This window comes from Falco naumanni, chromosome 8 (assembly GCF_017639655.2).
Source record: "Falco naumanni isolate bFalNau1 chromosome 8, bFalNau1.pat, whole genome shotgun sequence".
Classification (NCBI taxonomy): Eukaryota; Metazoa; Chordata; class Aves; order Falconiformes; family Falconidae; genus Falco; species Falco naumanni.
In genome coordinates, this window is record NC_054061.1 from 29,593,321 (window position 1) to 29,609,999 (window position 16,679).

The 16,679-nt window shown below is 37.6% G+C and overlaps 1 protein-coding gene across 1 annotated transcript; it reads left to right on the plus strand.

The window, feature by feature from the left end:
* Positions 1-465: 465 nt before the first annotated feature.
* Positions 466-16,360, plus strand: MAP3K19 (mitogen-activated protein kinase kinase kinase 19; the record flags this gene model as incomplete). Its single annotated transcript, XM_040603823.1, is given in 11 exon segments — positions 466-625; positions 2,133-2,217; positions 3,036-3,246; positions 3,248-3,278; positions 3,913-3,956; positions 6,188-6,628; positions 6,630-8,510; positions 8,512-8,607; positions 9,779-9,931; positions 10,148-10,839; positions 12,324-16,360. Coding segments are annotated over 11 exon segments (3,861 nt in total), but the record flags the coding sequence as incomplete, so codon positions are not given.
* Positions 16,361-16,679: the final 319 nt, after the last annotated feature.

The following is a 16,679-nucleotide window of genomic DNA, read 5'->3' on the forward strand; positions in this document are numbered from 1 at the left end:
GGGTGTCCCCCGGGCCCGGGGACCGTAAAACAAGGCAGCCGGCGGCCCTCCCGCCGAACGGCGCCCCGGGGCTGCCGGCATCCAGCACACCCGTGCCCTTCAACACCCGGACAGCTCCGCTTCAGCCCCAGCGTCCCTCCCGTATTAACCCCTAACACAGCCAGCTACTGACAGAAAAAAAAAAAAAAAAAAAAAAGTGGAGTCTGCTGCTTAAGGCTGCCAGAAAGGAGATGAAAAACTATTCACCAGTAACGGGGAGCGTTGAAGTGAGGGCAATGTCAGCTGAATGCATAGTTAAAAGGACATAGAAATAGATAAGATACTAAAAGCATGACTGGAGGTAAACAGAAGAGAGGAATAACGCTTTGCTTTCGGTGCTGGGGGAACCGTCTTGTGATTAAAGCTTAAACGCGGCTCGGTTGAGCTGTGTTTGCTCTCGTCGGTCACCACGGCTCCGTGAGTTAAACCCGCCGAGCAAACTGCCCCCCCGGGTGGGGGTTGCCTCGGCAGCGTGGTGTAAACTCAGCAGCCTCGTGTAGCCGGAGCTGCCGGGGGAGCCTGCCCCAGGAACCAGCGCTACTGCTCCGCAGTCAGGAAACCGTGCCGAAAATAGAATCAAAAATAGGTAATTGCTGTTTGGATTCTTTGCTGTCCAGCAAAGGAAAACAGCTCTGAGCTAAAAATGCTCTTTGGGTTGCTGTGCCTCTTTCATACCTCGCTGCTGAAGCGCCAGGTAAGAAGAGTGGCATCATATGAATTTATGATAGGTCTTGAGATTAAAACATGAAATTTATACCTTGTTGATGCCACTGAGATTTTTGTTAACGTCTTCAGTTAACTCAGTCTGGACATACTGGCTCTGTAGAGAAAAACGCCATGCCCAGCTAAGTTTTGAGCATACGTTTAAAACTAGACTGTATTATGGGACGATTGCTTCTCAAAATACTTCAAAAATTACTTACAAAGTAAATTACAGACTGCTCTGAATTTATAGGAAGATTCCAGTTAACTTCACATTTCTTTGGAATAAGCTATCAAAGAGATTTGTTGAGGCTGCAGTGTACAAGCTATCCTGTGCTCAGAATATTTTGGATGTTGTCCATCTTTTGCTGAGAGAGAGTTTTGACCAAGTAGAGAAAGATATACATTTCATTCAGATTTGGTTTCTTAATAATATGTTAAAAATGCAATTGTCTCCCAAATGTGAAGTGTTGGCTTTCTGGCCCAACAGTAAAACAATACTGACAGCTTTCATGTCTTCTTCAACATAGCATAGGTTGAGTTTTTAGCAATAAAAACTGTGTCTGGACTGTTTGGTTCTGTGTATTTACAGGACAGGGCACTGGATGTTAAGTTAAACCATAACATTTTTAATAATTTCAAGTACTTTAAAAGTGTTGCTTTTGTTTCACTTATGAAATATGAAATTCTGCTTTGTACATGTGAATTGTAAATCAATTAACGCAACATTTTTTTCAGGTTTCCAGATCATAATACATTTAAGGACAGTATGTCTGACAACCACCAAAATAAGAGAAGCGAAGAAGGCAGTCTAGCCAAAGTTTATACGTATAAATTGTAACATGTGGAATCTGAAGAAGAAAAAGGGCAATGTTAACATGAAACTTGGCTACTTGCCTAAACCAAGCAACCACACAAAAAAAAAAAAAGTAGCCAAATTCAGAGTTATTTTCCGCCTTTGAAAAGCCCTGAGATTTGTTTTGGTTTTAATAGCTTTCCTATTTTTAAATGCTCTCCTTTGGTAGAGTTTCTGTCAATATTTTTTTTTACATTCTGTGTTCTTATTTTTTTTTTGTATTCTTGTGTTCTACTGAAATAGGAGCTGTAACTGTAATTTTTCTAGATGTTTTTTGCTTTATAGGACCTTGAATCCATACGCTTACCTAAATAACTAAAAATTATTTGGATTTATGCATTCACATTTCCAAAAATTATAACAGGAAGTATGTATAGGTGTCTTAGACAAATTAAACATGTTCTTTTTTCCTGATAGTTACTTTCTGTATTTCTTCATCCTGATATTATTAATGTCCAAAAATAACTGCATTTGCATTGTGTTACTGGTCAGTGAATCATACCGCTTTTATGCAAATACTAATGTATTGTTGCAGGTCATGGAAGTGTTGTTACTCTTCAGAATGAAGATAACATAATGAAAGAAATGCATCAGTCATACAAAGCTCTAGTTAAAAACAGGTGAATACTATTACTATTTTAATTTGCAGTTGGGTATGCAAAACCAGTGACAAAACAGGTAGTAGTCTGGTAGTAAGAAAAGATTTCCTTAATGCCAGACATTATATACAGCTATATACATTGTGTAGTGTTTCTGTCTTCCCAGCATCAACTGTTGGCCATTGCTGGAGACAGGATATTGCACTAGATGAACAAATTATTTGGTACAATGTGAAAAAACATATGGTATATGGTTTTACATCAGCTCTTGACTTATTAAAAACAGACAGGTTTCTTGCATAGAGCTTTGAGATTAATTTAGACTCTGTACCTCTTTTCAGTCACAGTATTTATCTTTGTCCATATTTGGATTTTTCGTTCTTCAGAAGCCAGGTGGCAGAAATCTGAGGCTTGGCCACATAGCTGCTATTCTTTTAGGCAGGCCATAGTGTATTTTCTAAATAACAAATGCACATCTGGTCCTCAGAATTCTTCTGACGTGCTTTCCTGATGGTTCATAAAAAAATACATACTGGAAGCAATCAGTTTTTGTCAAGAAGGAGAAGGTGGACAATATGTTTTTCCATTCCTATTGTTGCTTGGTTTACATTGCTTGTCATTCATTGTCACGTGTACTCAACCTTTGGCATCACAATCAGATTCTTCCAAGGAGAGCCACAACTTCCCAGATGGACAAAGGAGGAAAACATACTTTGGCATTCCTGGATCTTACAAACTTCTTGTTCACATTATTCTCTAGTCGTATGATTATTTGAATTGAGCAGGCTCCTTCCACATATTTTCACACTGTATTTTGGTTTTTTGGTTTTGCCTTTTAGCCAAACAGCACCAACATTCAGACCATGGCCAGATCAACAAGTAGCATGCTTTCCAAGTAAAAACCGGTTAGCATTGCAGATGAGACATCACACTTCTTTACTCTTCTTCCTGAAGAAAGAGAATGTAGGGTGTGGCTTTGACTTCAGCTTTCTGCTACAGGCCTTATGCCCAGAATCTAACATTTCGAAATCATGTATGGATTTAGATGCTTTTCCAGATAATAAAAGCACAAATACAACAAAGTAAGTTCAATTTTAAAAGTCACAACTTTTAAATAGTTATATATTGCTTATCAAACTAGATGGGAAAGCCTGAGGAGTCCTTTTTCTTTAACCCTTAAGTTGTCATTATGCCTGTTTGACTTCTTTGCATAAAGTAGACCAGCCATGTTGACCCTCTTTTTTAATTATGTGTGTGAAGAGAAGCAATGATGGACTTCACCGTTCCTGTTACTCTGTATAATGGAGCTGAGCCCACAAGATGTAAAGTGTAATTCTCTGTAGCTGGAGTGGGGCCATGATGGCATCTCTTTCACTGTTTTCCTCATATTGGCAATATTAATGAGCCATATATTGAAGTTAGCAGACGTCTGAAATTGAGGAGAAATATTTCTTAAATTATTAGAGTAAAAAAATATTTTTAAATTATCGTATTTTATAGTTTTCTATAGAAAATGGAATTGTAAAGTTCAGAATCACAATTAAATTTCAACTTAAAACTTCCCTCTGCATAGCAGATTTATAGCATAGTCCTGCAACCACACATTGGACAGATTCTTGTTCCCCAGAATCCCACAGTTTAAAATTCATTTATAAATTAAAATTGTAGCCTGTTTAAGAATATCAAATTGACATTGCATTTGTTTTGATTTTTAAGGGTTAAATACAACAATGCTAAAAACCAGCAACAAGAGATCTGAGGTAAGATGCTATTATGTATAAAACTGAACACGGTTAAAAGTATTATATGCCTTCAAAACCTTAAAAATAGAAATACAGAAGAAGTGTAGGTATATTTCTCTGCTTAGTCATCATTTTTTTGGATGAACATGAAGTATTTTTACATATATTTTTTATATAAATATATGTGTGTGTGTATATCTGTGCCAACAAATCTTTAGATGTATATCAACAAGATTTGTCAAAAAGGTGTTACATCAGGGATTTTTGGGGGTAGAGAGTTGGAAGTTCAAAAAGATACAAACCCTTTTAAAATAAAAGCATGTAAGTTTGTTTAAAGTATGCGCATCCTATATGTTAAACCTGTTAAATGTCTATTTTTGCCAAATTTAAAAAAAAACAAACCATTTTCTTGTAAGGAGTGGCAATTTCAAATTGAAGATGAATTGAAGAACAGTCTTGATATTAAGATGATTGCAGAAATTTATTGTGTTAGCAAATAAAAATTAAGGTCTTTGGATTTAACATATTTGACATGAAATTTTTTGGGAAGTGTAAACAGTACAAAACTTCTGTACTTACAAACAAGCTAGCAATTTTTGGTGGATTAGTGCTTCACACCACATGAGCCATAGAAGTTATAAAAGATCAAAGATACTATATTAGAAAAAAGAGAGTTTGGTCTTTATGGATATTAATTAATATCCCTTTGTACAAAGGCTTGAGTCATTGAATCAGCTGTATACTTTAGTAAACGACTACAGAATACAACAGCATTCACAGGAAAAAAAAAAGTATAGAAGTAATAGCAAGTTCTCACAGAATACCATAAAAAGGGCTATGGAAAAAACATTTCAAATGGAAGGAAATGTTTAAGAAAAATAATTTAGCTGACCTCAGTGTGATTAAATACAGCTTGCTTTCATGTCTTAGGCTCTGATGATTTCTAGGGGCATGTCATTTGGGATAAACTGAGCATTCATATTAATGCCATGCAGACTAGACAAAGCCTTCAGAACTGTAAATTTCACACAAGCACGCATTGCTTTTCCTGGCACATTCAAACCTCAGTTAGCCTTTGGAATGCAAACAAAAATTTTCTGCAGATTGCAAACTGATGTTGAATATAGACATGCAAATGAGTACTCAGAGCATATGACTGTATGATTATTCCTATTGCATTAATTTGCATAAGAATATACAGCATATTCAAGTGTGTTTTTTCTCTATTTTGTATAAAATAAAGAACAGAAATTTTATTTTCAGAAAATTATTCTCACTGTTCATCTGAATAATCACAGCAAAGTACTCAAAATCTTAGATCTGTACTTTTTCAAAGATACACGGTACCTTTCAACTAATGGGATGGGAAGAGAAGGAGAGAGGGAGGAATAATAAAATACATCCCACACACAACAGACTTGTGTGTTAACTGCCATATGAAAACAGTCTTTGGGTAGCTATCCATGTAACTTCACTGAAAGTGAAGTGCAGACTGTGCTGTCTTCCAATGTATGTAAAACTCTGTGAGCTGAATCTGTGGCCCATGTAACATGGTTTAGGGAATATTATAAGACTACACTAATCATATGGAAGATCTATATGTTTAGATTTATAATAATGTCTTTTAAAACCTATAAGTAATTTGTAAGGATTACTGTCTCCATGGATAAAATAGCATTCTGTTATAACAGTCTAGCATTTACTTTTTAAAAATTACTTACATGAGGTCTAGTTCTGTTCAGAATATAATTACTTGTGTCAGCACATTTTGGAGAGTTACATAAAAGGACTTTAAATATGAGCATAAGAGTGGTGCTCTCACTCGGTGAGAGTGCACAGCAAGAAAGAAACTTTGGCACATGAAGCCACTGACCAGGCTTTGAATTTCTGCAGCAAACATGCTATGTGACATAAGACATCGTTAATAACTGACAGCAGATGATTTGTATGTGTGGAAAAAGCTTTTTATTTTTAAATCATGGAGAATGACTTATGACTTGTAGCAAAAGATCCCACTTTCTGTCTTAAGAAATAATTCTAGAAGTGAGAAAATTTATGTACTGGTGTGAGAAAATTCATGTATTTCCTCAGGGGGTTGATATTGCACTTCATATTAGGTTAAATATGGGAATGTATACAAAAGTAATCCTTTTCTGATCTTTTTTCTTAGTCCACTTGTTTCTCAGTGATTAGATTTTAGCTGTATCTGTTATGTAGCACATTATTAATGCTTTTCATGGAAATTACAGTTTCATTTGCCACCAGTGACAGTTAAGCCTGTAAGAACAATTCATCTTGCTCCTCTAGAGGGTAATATTGTCAATGAAAGCACCAACTTCAGAAATATTTTGAATATTATGAACTCTATGCCTACAAAACCAGTTACTAAATTTTATCAGTATCAGTTAGACTATCTATTAAAAAGGCACACTGAAATGTTGTCAGAGCTGATTGTGGCTACTATTTCTGACAAGTTCACTCCAGTGAAAGACTTGTACTACTTCAGCGTGAGTAACTATTTTAACTACCCTAGCAACAAGAAAGAAGAAATTCCAAGCAATTTAAAATGGAGGGAAGCTGATGTAGCTACCCATGCTGAAATGAACAACCAGTTGAAGAACCAATTTTCAGTGACCCAAGCCAGTTTCTATGATGGTGGTCATCCCTACTTGAGCTCAAGTAATGCTCTGAATAAACTGTGGAATATTTACAGCTCAGACAACATTTACAATGTCAAACAGAGATGCCTTGAGAGCTGGCAATAAGGAAAGAAGAGCAGAGAATTGCTGTAGAGCTGGTCTAGAAGAAGGAACTGCTGCAGAGATGATACTGGATTGTAGACCACATGAAGATGCTGAGAGTGCGAATTTGGTGCTTGACAGTCATGACTTAGATTCTTCTTGTAAAAGTGAAGTGGTAGAGGCCTACCATGCCTTAAAGGAGAATTCCGTAGTTGCAGTAATTCCCAGAGTATAAGTACAAGATCCTTCTGGAAAACAGACAGAAAATAATGTTTGTCTTTCTGAATTTGAAATGGGAAAAGAAGCAATGTCAGAAGCAACTTCAAAAGACCGAAGTGAGCCTGTACCTGTTGTTCATGTTACTTTCTCTGAACAAGAAACAGCTAGGGAACCACACATTGCTAGACAACCTGTCACAAAAAAGAGTGTAATTCGTAGCCTGCCTCCCCATGTTACTCAGAGCTTCAACATTCTTGCTTGCAAAGAAAATGACCAAAGTAAAATAAAGATGAATAAAAAGAAATATTCATCAAAATCTAAAATGAGTAGCAAGATAAAGATATCTGAAGACTTAGTTGTTTCTGATGAGACCTCCACAAAATGTAATGTCAAGAGTCAGACTTTTCCATCTTTGGAACTGCCACACGTGGAATCTGAGACTCGCCTGAAGCATCAAACAAAAAACCCTCAAGCAGACAAAGACCATTGTGCTCGGAGTGCTCAGAAACTTAAAAAGCAAAGATTCTCCTGCAGTTGCAAAAATTCAGGTATCCTAAAGAAACCTGTTACTCCACTTTCTCTACCACATGCACAGTCTGCTTCAGATTTTGTAGATCTGAAATACAGTGACATGTTCAAGAAAATAAATTCAAATGACAGAGGCCTGTGTATTTCTGAAATGTTTGGAACTCCTGTCTATTCCCATATGTGTGAGCTTGATCAACATGAGAACAGATTTTATAGAAATGTTTGTTCTGTTCCATCTGGGAGATGCACTGCTAGCACCTGCAGATCTACCTGCAGTAAAGGGAGAGAGAGCAGCCAAACAAGAAATACTCAAAAAAGAACATATTTTAAGCCAAAGAAGACCACATCTGGCACTAAACAAAAGCAGAAAAATTTAACTACAAAGGATGGAAGTACCAAGCTGAGTGATAGCAACACAGATCAAGATCATGTAATCAATTATGATTCAGATTTTCAAATAAACACTTCAAGGAGCATGACACCATTTCAGGAAGACACAGATCATCAGCTTATGTGTTTGGAAAAGCTTTCACAATCAACTAGGCAAAATAAAATTTTTTCAAATTCAAACTTACCAACTATTAAAGAAGTTTCTTTGGAGCAGTCTTTAGGCAGTCAGGATATATCCAACCATCAGAGGACTGCTACCTGTAGCCAGAATCTTCTGCAGTTCAGTGATAAAGACGGTGTTGCTCTAAGTAGCAGTCTAACAACAGACCAGAACATTTGTGTACCCCCGTGCAAGGTGGATATGGATGGCTGCAAACGCCTGGAATCAGACCAGGTCTCCTTCAAGACTATAAATAAATGTGAAGCATTGCCCTTTTCAGAAAGACCGATGTGTCAATCCCCTACAATAAAATTAAATCACAGTTGGGCCTACACACCTCAAAACGGCGGTTTGGCAAATGGATTGACTCAGCCTTCAGTGATTCAGACAAGAATTGTTACAAGCCCCAGTTTCCAGACAAGTCAAAACACGTTGTCCTGGGCAGATAATAAGGATGTGACTGATGAGTTGCTTTGTTGTCTGGCTGAAGAATTGTTAGTGCTTGAAGAAAAAGACATCAGCTCTTCAGAAACAAAAAAATACAGGTTCAAAAATGCAAAATATGCATACTAAAGAAGAAGAAAAAATGATGAATGGAGATGGAGTGATAGTAAATAGTTCTCTAGAGAAGGTAAAATTAATTTCTTGTTAACTTGATAGCTGCTTTGAGTGATGCTTCAATACATGTTTGGATGAAAGATAGGAGATACGTGCTCATTATCAGGTCTTCTTTCCTTGGGCCAGCTGCCCACTGATTCTTCCAGTGCTTGGTTGAGTATACCCATGTTAGAGGCTGCATGTCAGGGCACATGCCAAACAGTACTAAAGCATGACAGGAACAGCCATCAAGGCTTTTATGAAGGGTCAAGATAAAACGAGAAAGATAGTGAATGAAAAAGTTAACTGAAGAACATGTATAAAAAGGTGCTGGGGCAAGACAAAAGCTCTCAAGATCTTGACACCTAAGGAATATGAAAAGATACTACAAATGGTTGTTGTATATCCAAAAGGCAGTTTCCTTGAATCTCAGAGTGCAAGCAGTTATTTTTCTATGTATGAACTATGAGTATTGGCTTATCAGACAGACTTAAGTCTGTTAATTAACGTTTGATCAAAACTTCAAGCTCAGAAGGCTTAGATTCTGGTCCCCAAGTCAGTTAAGAACCTTCACCTACTAAGGTGCTTATCTACCAGCACTGCTTCTCCTTGGCCTTGTTAGCCTTTTGTCTATTTAAATTACAAATTTATAAGGAAATTTCTTTCACTACATGTTGATACGCTTCCTTATACTTCTGCAGACGCAGGTGCCAATTACACCTCCATTCTCACTTCTCCTAGGGAGATCCATGCCTAGATGGAGTAATTACTACCATATTTTTAAAATAGTCTCTTCTTCATGTGAATTCATATCCAAATTGTTTTCATCAGACTTGGCTTGCATATCTAGAGCAAAGTGGTAGTCATATTCACCCTTCAGCTTAGCAAACTGTACCTATGTGAGAAAACAAAGTAGTAAGCAGATGTATATCCTGCTCTTCTAAGTGTTCCTTCTGCCTGCCTTCCTATTAATGGAAAAAGACACCATGCTATGATCTTCTGCTTATGCACTGTTGTGATATATACTTGAAAATATTTACATAGTCTTACTCAGTATATAATTGTATTGATGAGCTGGGTAATGAGGGGGGAGAGTGAGAGGAGTCATGGCAGGTGAAAATTACTCCTTATAAAAAATGTAAGGCTAATATGAAGCCTTTCTTTACCTCCCTGCTTTCTCCCCACACCGACCATCATCTTTCAAGCAGAGTTACAGTGAAGCCTTTTTGGCACCAGATGAAGAAAGTGACTTGCTAAACTTTGAGGAATCTACTGAATTACCAGGAAGCAGTTTAACTAATGAAGATCCTGTCACATGGACAAGAGGTGAAGTCCTTGGAAAGTGAGCCTATGGCACGGTAAGTTAATGTCTGAATGTGTTAAGAGATGCGCTGGTCATCTTTGAGCTACATCTTACCTTATAACTCGCTGTTGTCCTATTCAACAAGTAAGTTAAATATTTTGGAGTAAGCAATAAGACATGAAACACGACAAACACAAAGACACTATTCAAACTAAGTAAACACTCAGTTTCATTTCATGTTTCATTTTAATAAATGCTAGTTTCATTGTAGGTATACTGTGGTCTGAGAAGCCAGGGACAATTAATAGCTGTAAACCAGGTTGTTTTGGATACGTCAGATCGACTTACTACAAAAAAGGAGTATCAGAAGTTTCATGAGGAAGTCGATCTTTTGGAGACATTGAAGCACGTCAATATTGTAACTTATTTAGGAACTTGTCTGGAAGACAACATTTTAAGCATTTTCATGGAATTTGTTCCTGGTGGCTCAATTTCTAGTATTAGCTTTGGTCCATTGCCAGAAATTGTCCTTTGTAAATATACAAAACAAATCCTGCAAGGAGTTGCATATTTACATGACAATTGTGTGGTACACAGAGATATCAAAGGCAATAATGTTATGCTCATGCCAAATGGTGTAGTGAAGCTAATAGACTTCGGCTGTGCCAGGCGTTTAGCTTGGGTAAGCCTCAGTGGCACGCAGAGCGAGATGCTCAAGTCTGTGCATGGGACTCCATGCTGGATGGCACCAGAAGTTATAAATGAATCTGGATATGGAAGAAAATCAGACATCTGGAGTGTTGGCTGCACCGCATTTGAGATGGCAACAGGAAAACCGCTGCTGGCTTCCATGGATGGGATAGCAGCCATGTTCTGTATTGGGGCCCACAGAGGACTGATGCCTTCCCTACCTGATCGATTCTCCAGCACTGCAGTGGATTTTGTGCATGCATGCTTAACCAGGTATGTCGATTTTTAACTGAAAAATGAAAGGAAAAATGCAGATAGTTTGTATCACAGAGATTGCTGATGGGAGCTTAGGTTATCTCTTACATGGTACATGTGACTATTGTAAATGCATAGGTTTTTCAACATCTCAGGAAAAATAATAGTATATATAAAAGAACCTTACTCTCTATAATGGTATAAAGAAACCCCTCACAAATTACATTTTGTAGGCCTTACTGAGTTTTAGACAAAATGCTTGATAAATTTCTTTGCTGTGCCTTGCTGTTCCAATATCACATTGGCTGAGTCTGGCCTATGTCAGGCAGGTTGTTTTGAGGATGATATTCTGAATGAAAGAGCTTTCACTTAATTCTTATCTTCTGCAGTAAACCAATCTCTTATCACTGCCAATCCAGGAAATACATACTTATTTGAAGCATAAAGTTCTGTGTATAAAAAGCCCAAAACTAGCATTCACCCATTATCAGAATTTTTTTTCTGGTGCTTGTTATATTTTAAATATCAGCTTTGTCCCAGATGTTTAAATGTACTATTGATTTCAAGAGTTCAGTTCCTGACCTCTGTGGGTAGACTTCATAAAATTATTAGCAGCCTTTTACATATCTCTAAACACCAGATCTGAGCACTAGAGAGAAACATGTTATTTAGTGGGTATGGCCATGGTCTCAGAGGCACGAAACTTGATTTCTCATCCTTGGATTAGAATTGTTATGGTATGGTTACGGTTCCAGTGGACCATATAACAATAGCCAGAAAAGTTGTGGACTGTATATAGCGACATCCTGTGTACTTTGTTTCAGGGAGAAGAGTGTTTAAAAGGTAGAAGGAAACATACAGATATAAAGCATTAAACTTTTCAAATAAAGCATTTCACTTTTCAAAAGTCAGGATGCACCTGTGCCAGCAAAGTTTTACGGTATGATCTCAGCATGTTCCTTGTCCCATCTTCCCCATTCATTTATTATTTAAGAAATCAGCGTCCTTGACTCCTTCCCCTGTTTTTTGTTTCCAAATCGAGGGCTGAAAAAGCCTGAAGCACTTGACTCTAGCAAGCCAGTATTGTAATTACAGTACGTAATTCCATATGGGCTCCTTAACATGCATGACTTTGATTGGAGATGACAGAACAGCCTGTCATACTGATAAACAAGTAATTATCACCCTCCTTAAGTGTATTTTTGGTACACCTGAAACAACCGCATTAGCAGAATTATTCAAAGTTTTGCAAGGAATTTAAAGCAACATAGAATGATTTCTGTAATAATAATATTTCATTTTTATATTTCATAAATTCCAACAGTCCCTTCACATAAATCCTGCCTTCCTTTCTACCGGCTTTATTAAAAAAAAGCACTAAAAATGAGTAATGACTAGAGAATGAGAAAAAAAGGTTAATTTTGCATTTAGATTTTATAAACAATTACATCACAGGCATGCATATTCATTTTATGTACTGACTTTTCAAACCCTCAATGCAGAGATCAACATGAATGCCCTTCTGCTCTGCAGTTGCTGGACCATCCCTTTGTGAAAGGAAGCCGGTGAATTTTTCAAAACTCTTGCCAAATGAGTATACATTATCCATATAAAAATTTTCCGTTTGTGGAAAAAGATCAGAAGGAACTGGACTTAAAAGTGGCAGCAGAAATTACTAGAGAGCAATTGTGTACAAAGGGTTTATTATTCAGATGGCAGTACGATTTAAGTAACATCTTTTGCAATGTCTGTGCTCACTGGAGCAGGCATTCCTTCACTGCGAACATGGGGCCATGTTTTTTTTGTATTTGCTGAGACTGTAAGAGAAGAAAGCACACATCGCCATCACCAGTATGTGCAGGTGAGGTAAATTGGAATGCCAATTTGTCTGTGAAAACCTATGGAATGTATGCTGCTGGCAGAAAGTATTGCAGGTGCTGAAAGCTCTGCGGGAAGTGCTACTCAGACTTGTAGATAAGTCGTTAAGTGTGCCTGTGACAATCTCACAGGAACCCCAAACCATAGAACTGTATCAGCATAAAACATACTGAAGCTTTTGTTTAGCTAGATGGGCCCTTTAATTTTTAGCTGGTGGAAATACCCAACTCGTTTTTGCATGCATATATCAGCCCCTTGTTACTGAAGTACTGTATGGCTACAAGATACTGCAGTGATCAGAATGAGAGAAACCCAGGTGTACATGTGTGCATCTTTATTAAGCTTACATCAAGATCTTTTCCTAGTCTGGCTAGAATTATGAATCTGAACTTGGTGACTGTCTTTTCCCCAACGAAGTAGTGCATTTTATGGACAGTTTCAGGTCACAGAATGGCTGAGAATGGGCCTCTGGAGATGCTCTAGTCCAATCCCACTGCTCAGAGCAGGGCTGACTGAAGCAGGGTGCTCAGGCCCTTGTCCTGCTGGCTTTGAGTACCACCAAGGATGGAGACTCCACAGCCTCTCTAAGCAACATGTGCCAGTCTTCATCCGCCCTCCTAATAAAAAACATTTTTATGTTTGAACAGACTGTCTTGTATGTCCGGTTGTGCCCATTGCCTCTTGTCCTGTCATTGGTGACACTGAAGAGTCCAGTTTTGTCTTCCATACTGCCCCTGTTAGCTATTGATACACATCAATACAATTTCCCCTGAACCTACTCTCTCATCATGGAGTGGCGTATTTTCTGTGTTCAGTGATGTGTCGTAATACTCACCCTTCTGTTTGCTGATACAGAGCAGCAAAAGCATAGGACTGTTACCTTTCTCTTGCTCACAAAGGCTGTAAAATAGTGTTTGAATCATTGGACAATCTACTGCTCTTTTTCAATATCCTTCATCTGAAATAGAACAGCAAATTTGATTCTGAAACTTCAACTGTTCTGAGGAACACCTGAGTGAGCACTATGTAATTAGATTACATGCAACAGTCTCCATCTGCACTGTGAAAACAATTTTTAGTTAGTTAACTAGCTACAGCTAACTGCACAAAATGAAATAAAATTTGAAGATTATTATATATTAATAAAGCAAAAAAAAATATCAGGTATTAATATTTAGATTGTCCTCTTTCTGTAAGGCTTCTTCCCAAGTATTTTTAAATTTTAAAATTTCAGGGGAATGAGCCACTGTAGAAATCAAAAAATTGGTTTCATGATATCAGAATGCAGTGAACCTTGTGCCTTTGTCAGGACCTGGGCGCCAGGAAGATGCAGTAAAAGTCAACCCTACAACAGCCAAGGGCTGAGCTCTCAAGAATGCAGAGACCCCGATTTCAGTGCCAGCGGTAACGTGAAAATAAGTTTTACAAAAGGGAAAGAAGTAAATTCTAAATTTTATATAAAATCAACTTTCCCCAGAGTGCTAAACGCTTTTGTTACTTAAATAGCTTTCAAACTTGATGTTATTCCAGTAGCCTGACTTCAGAGAGTTGGTCTAAACTGTATAAAAGCAAAGAGAAATCAGTACTTCTAGCAAAGTTCTTTATTAATAGTTTCTGTAGGTATAATGTCACATAACAATGACAGACCGTTATGCCAGTATAAGAGAAATCCTAACATCACAGTAATCTTCAAAGTTCAAACAGTTAACAGTCCCAATTTGAGGAATACCAGTTGGTCCTTGTGCCAAAAATCCATGGCAATTTCACGTTAAAGTATCTTCACACTAAAATATCTTGCAGAATAAAGGTAGGAGCCCTGGTATATGAACTCAAGTGGGATGCACATAATTCCATGGTGTGTATTAATTCTTCTCAGATTAAGGTAGTGTCTCCAACAAAGCTGCAAAGTAAATATGAGGTTTTATTTAGCATGAAATGAAACTGAGATGGTCATAAGCAGGGAAAGAATGGGAATGCTCTAGGATATAGTTCACTAAAAAAAGTCAGAATTACAACACCCCCCCTTATGCACACCTTGTAAGCGAAACTAACATCTTTTGTTAAAGTCTGAGTTCTCCGCTATTAAGGTTATTGGTTATTTGCAATTTCAATTTAATGTTTAATCCAGCTAATTAAACTAAAGTTAGTCTTCAACTTAAAGGTTTGTAAAACTTGTTAACCTGAGTTTTTCATCAAACTGCGAAAGCACGTTTTTGCTTTTGTTTAACCAGACTTAGAGAAGGAGGTGGTTGTTTAAGGCCAGCACTTGAAACAAGGGTATTTCAGCTTAACCCTGTGCAACTGCATCCCAGCCCTGTGCTCAGCACAGCTACACCAAGTAGTACGTGGGTTTAGGGTGCCTTGGGTCACTCGGCTGTCTAATGGAACATTCCATAATCAAGTCTAACTTTGCATATTTCTTGATGGGACCACAGGTTTTCACATGAGAATCCAGATAATTCAGACACCTGTAATAAGGTATCTAACCTAATAAGGGGAAAGGGTGAGAAACCTTAAAAACCTTGGTTTTCAATGAGAAGTGACTCACGCAGGAGGGTCATGCTTGCTTAATTATTTATAGTATTTGAGCAGAGCAAGCCTTACTATTTTAAAGAGTATAGTCTTCCTTTTGAAGACCGTGAAAGAACCTGTTACAAAGCATGCAGGCTGCCAAGTAGTAGGTGTGACCACTTTGCTGATTCCAAGTTTCCTCAAGATTTGGAGCTTAAATTTAAGAACCTGAAAACACACTGTCCTTTTATTATTGGAGGGAATACTGCGTAAAAGAAACACTAGGTAGTATTTAAAGCTTGGAGTTATTGCTCAAATCTCTGGAAAAGGGAGGGTTCACAGGCATGCCAACCCAGCTATTTTACACTGGTCTTGAAACCACCACCAGCAATAGGACACAAAAATTTGCATCTCAAAACACATGCACCAACCTTCCTTCTCAAGGAAGCAGACATAAAATCCAGTCTTTTGAGATTATTTGGGTTCAAAATCAGTGCTTTTTCTCAAAGTTCAGTCAGAACGGGTTCATTTTCTACAACCCTCCTGTCAAAACTCTGGTTCTTTTAAATGAGTGAAAAAACCCAAGAGTACTCCTGAGGAAAGGCTTCCAGTACGCACAGCGGAGTACCTTTTCCTCCTACTTTCCACCTCCCATGGGACCTGCACCATGAGACAGCTTCAGAAAGTGCATTTTACAGATATTGACAAAACCCACAATCTTTGAACTATGGTAAGAAAAATAGTGTCATTTTAAGTACAGGGATACAGAGGAATCAAACCCAAGTACTGAAATTTAAGGTTAAAAAACTTGATTTGGGTTTTGGAAATCCACAGTCATTTCCAATAGCAATGTGACACCACAACTCCTGGCATTAATTACATTTTTTTTTAAGGTATAAGGAGTTAAGCATTTCAGGGAAAGGAGAAATTAATTGGCTAGTTCAGTTTGTCATACCTTCCAAGTCTTTTAAGACATTTATTTTTAGATGCGATTATGGGAATGTGCATTTACATCCCAATTAAAGAAAGCAAACAAGTGTTTGCTCAGTCCTCTTCACTGCAAACCAAGGATTGGGAACCTTTCCTCCTAAGGTCTCACAGAGATCCTTGGCATGCTCTTGTCACCCACCCCCTCACCCCTTCCCCCCCACACTTCACACTGCTAAAAAAAAAATTAAAAAATTAAAATTAAAAAATTAAATTTTACACAACAAAATTACAAGGGTGCAAGCTCTCAACCCCAGGGTGGAGTTCGGGTGCAGCTTAAGATGGCATAAAATGTCTAGAATTTGCTTTTCAGGTATCATATGCCTGATCACTGTAATAACGTAAAGGAAGCAAAGTAAACATATTAGACTTGAGACTTCCAAGCATTCCACTACTTAACTGATTTGATAAAAGCCAGCAATGTTTTGCCAATAACTGAAAAGGGATCTTCTTAGTGTTTACAAATGAATTGGAAAATTAAA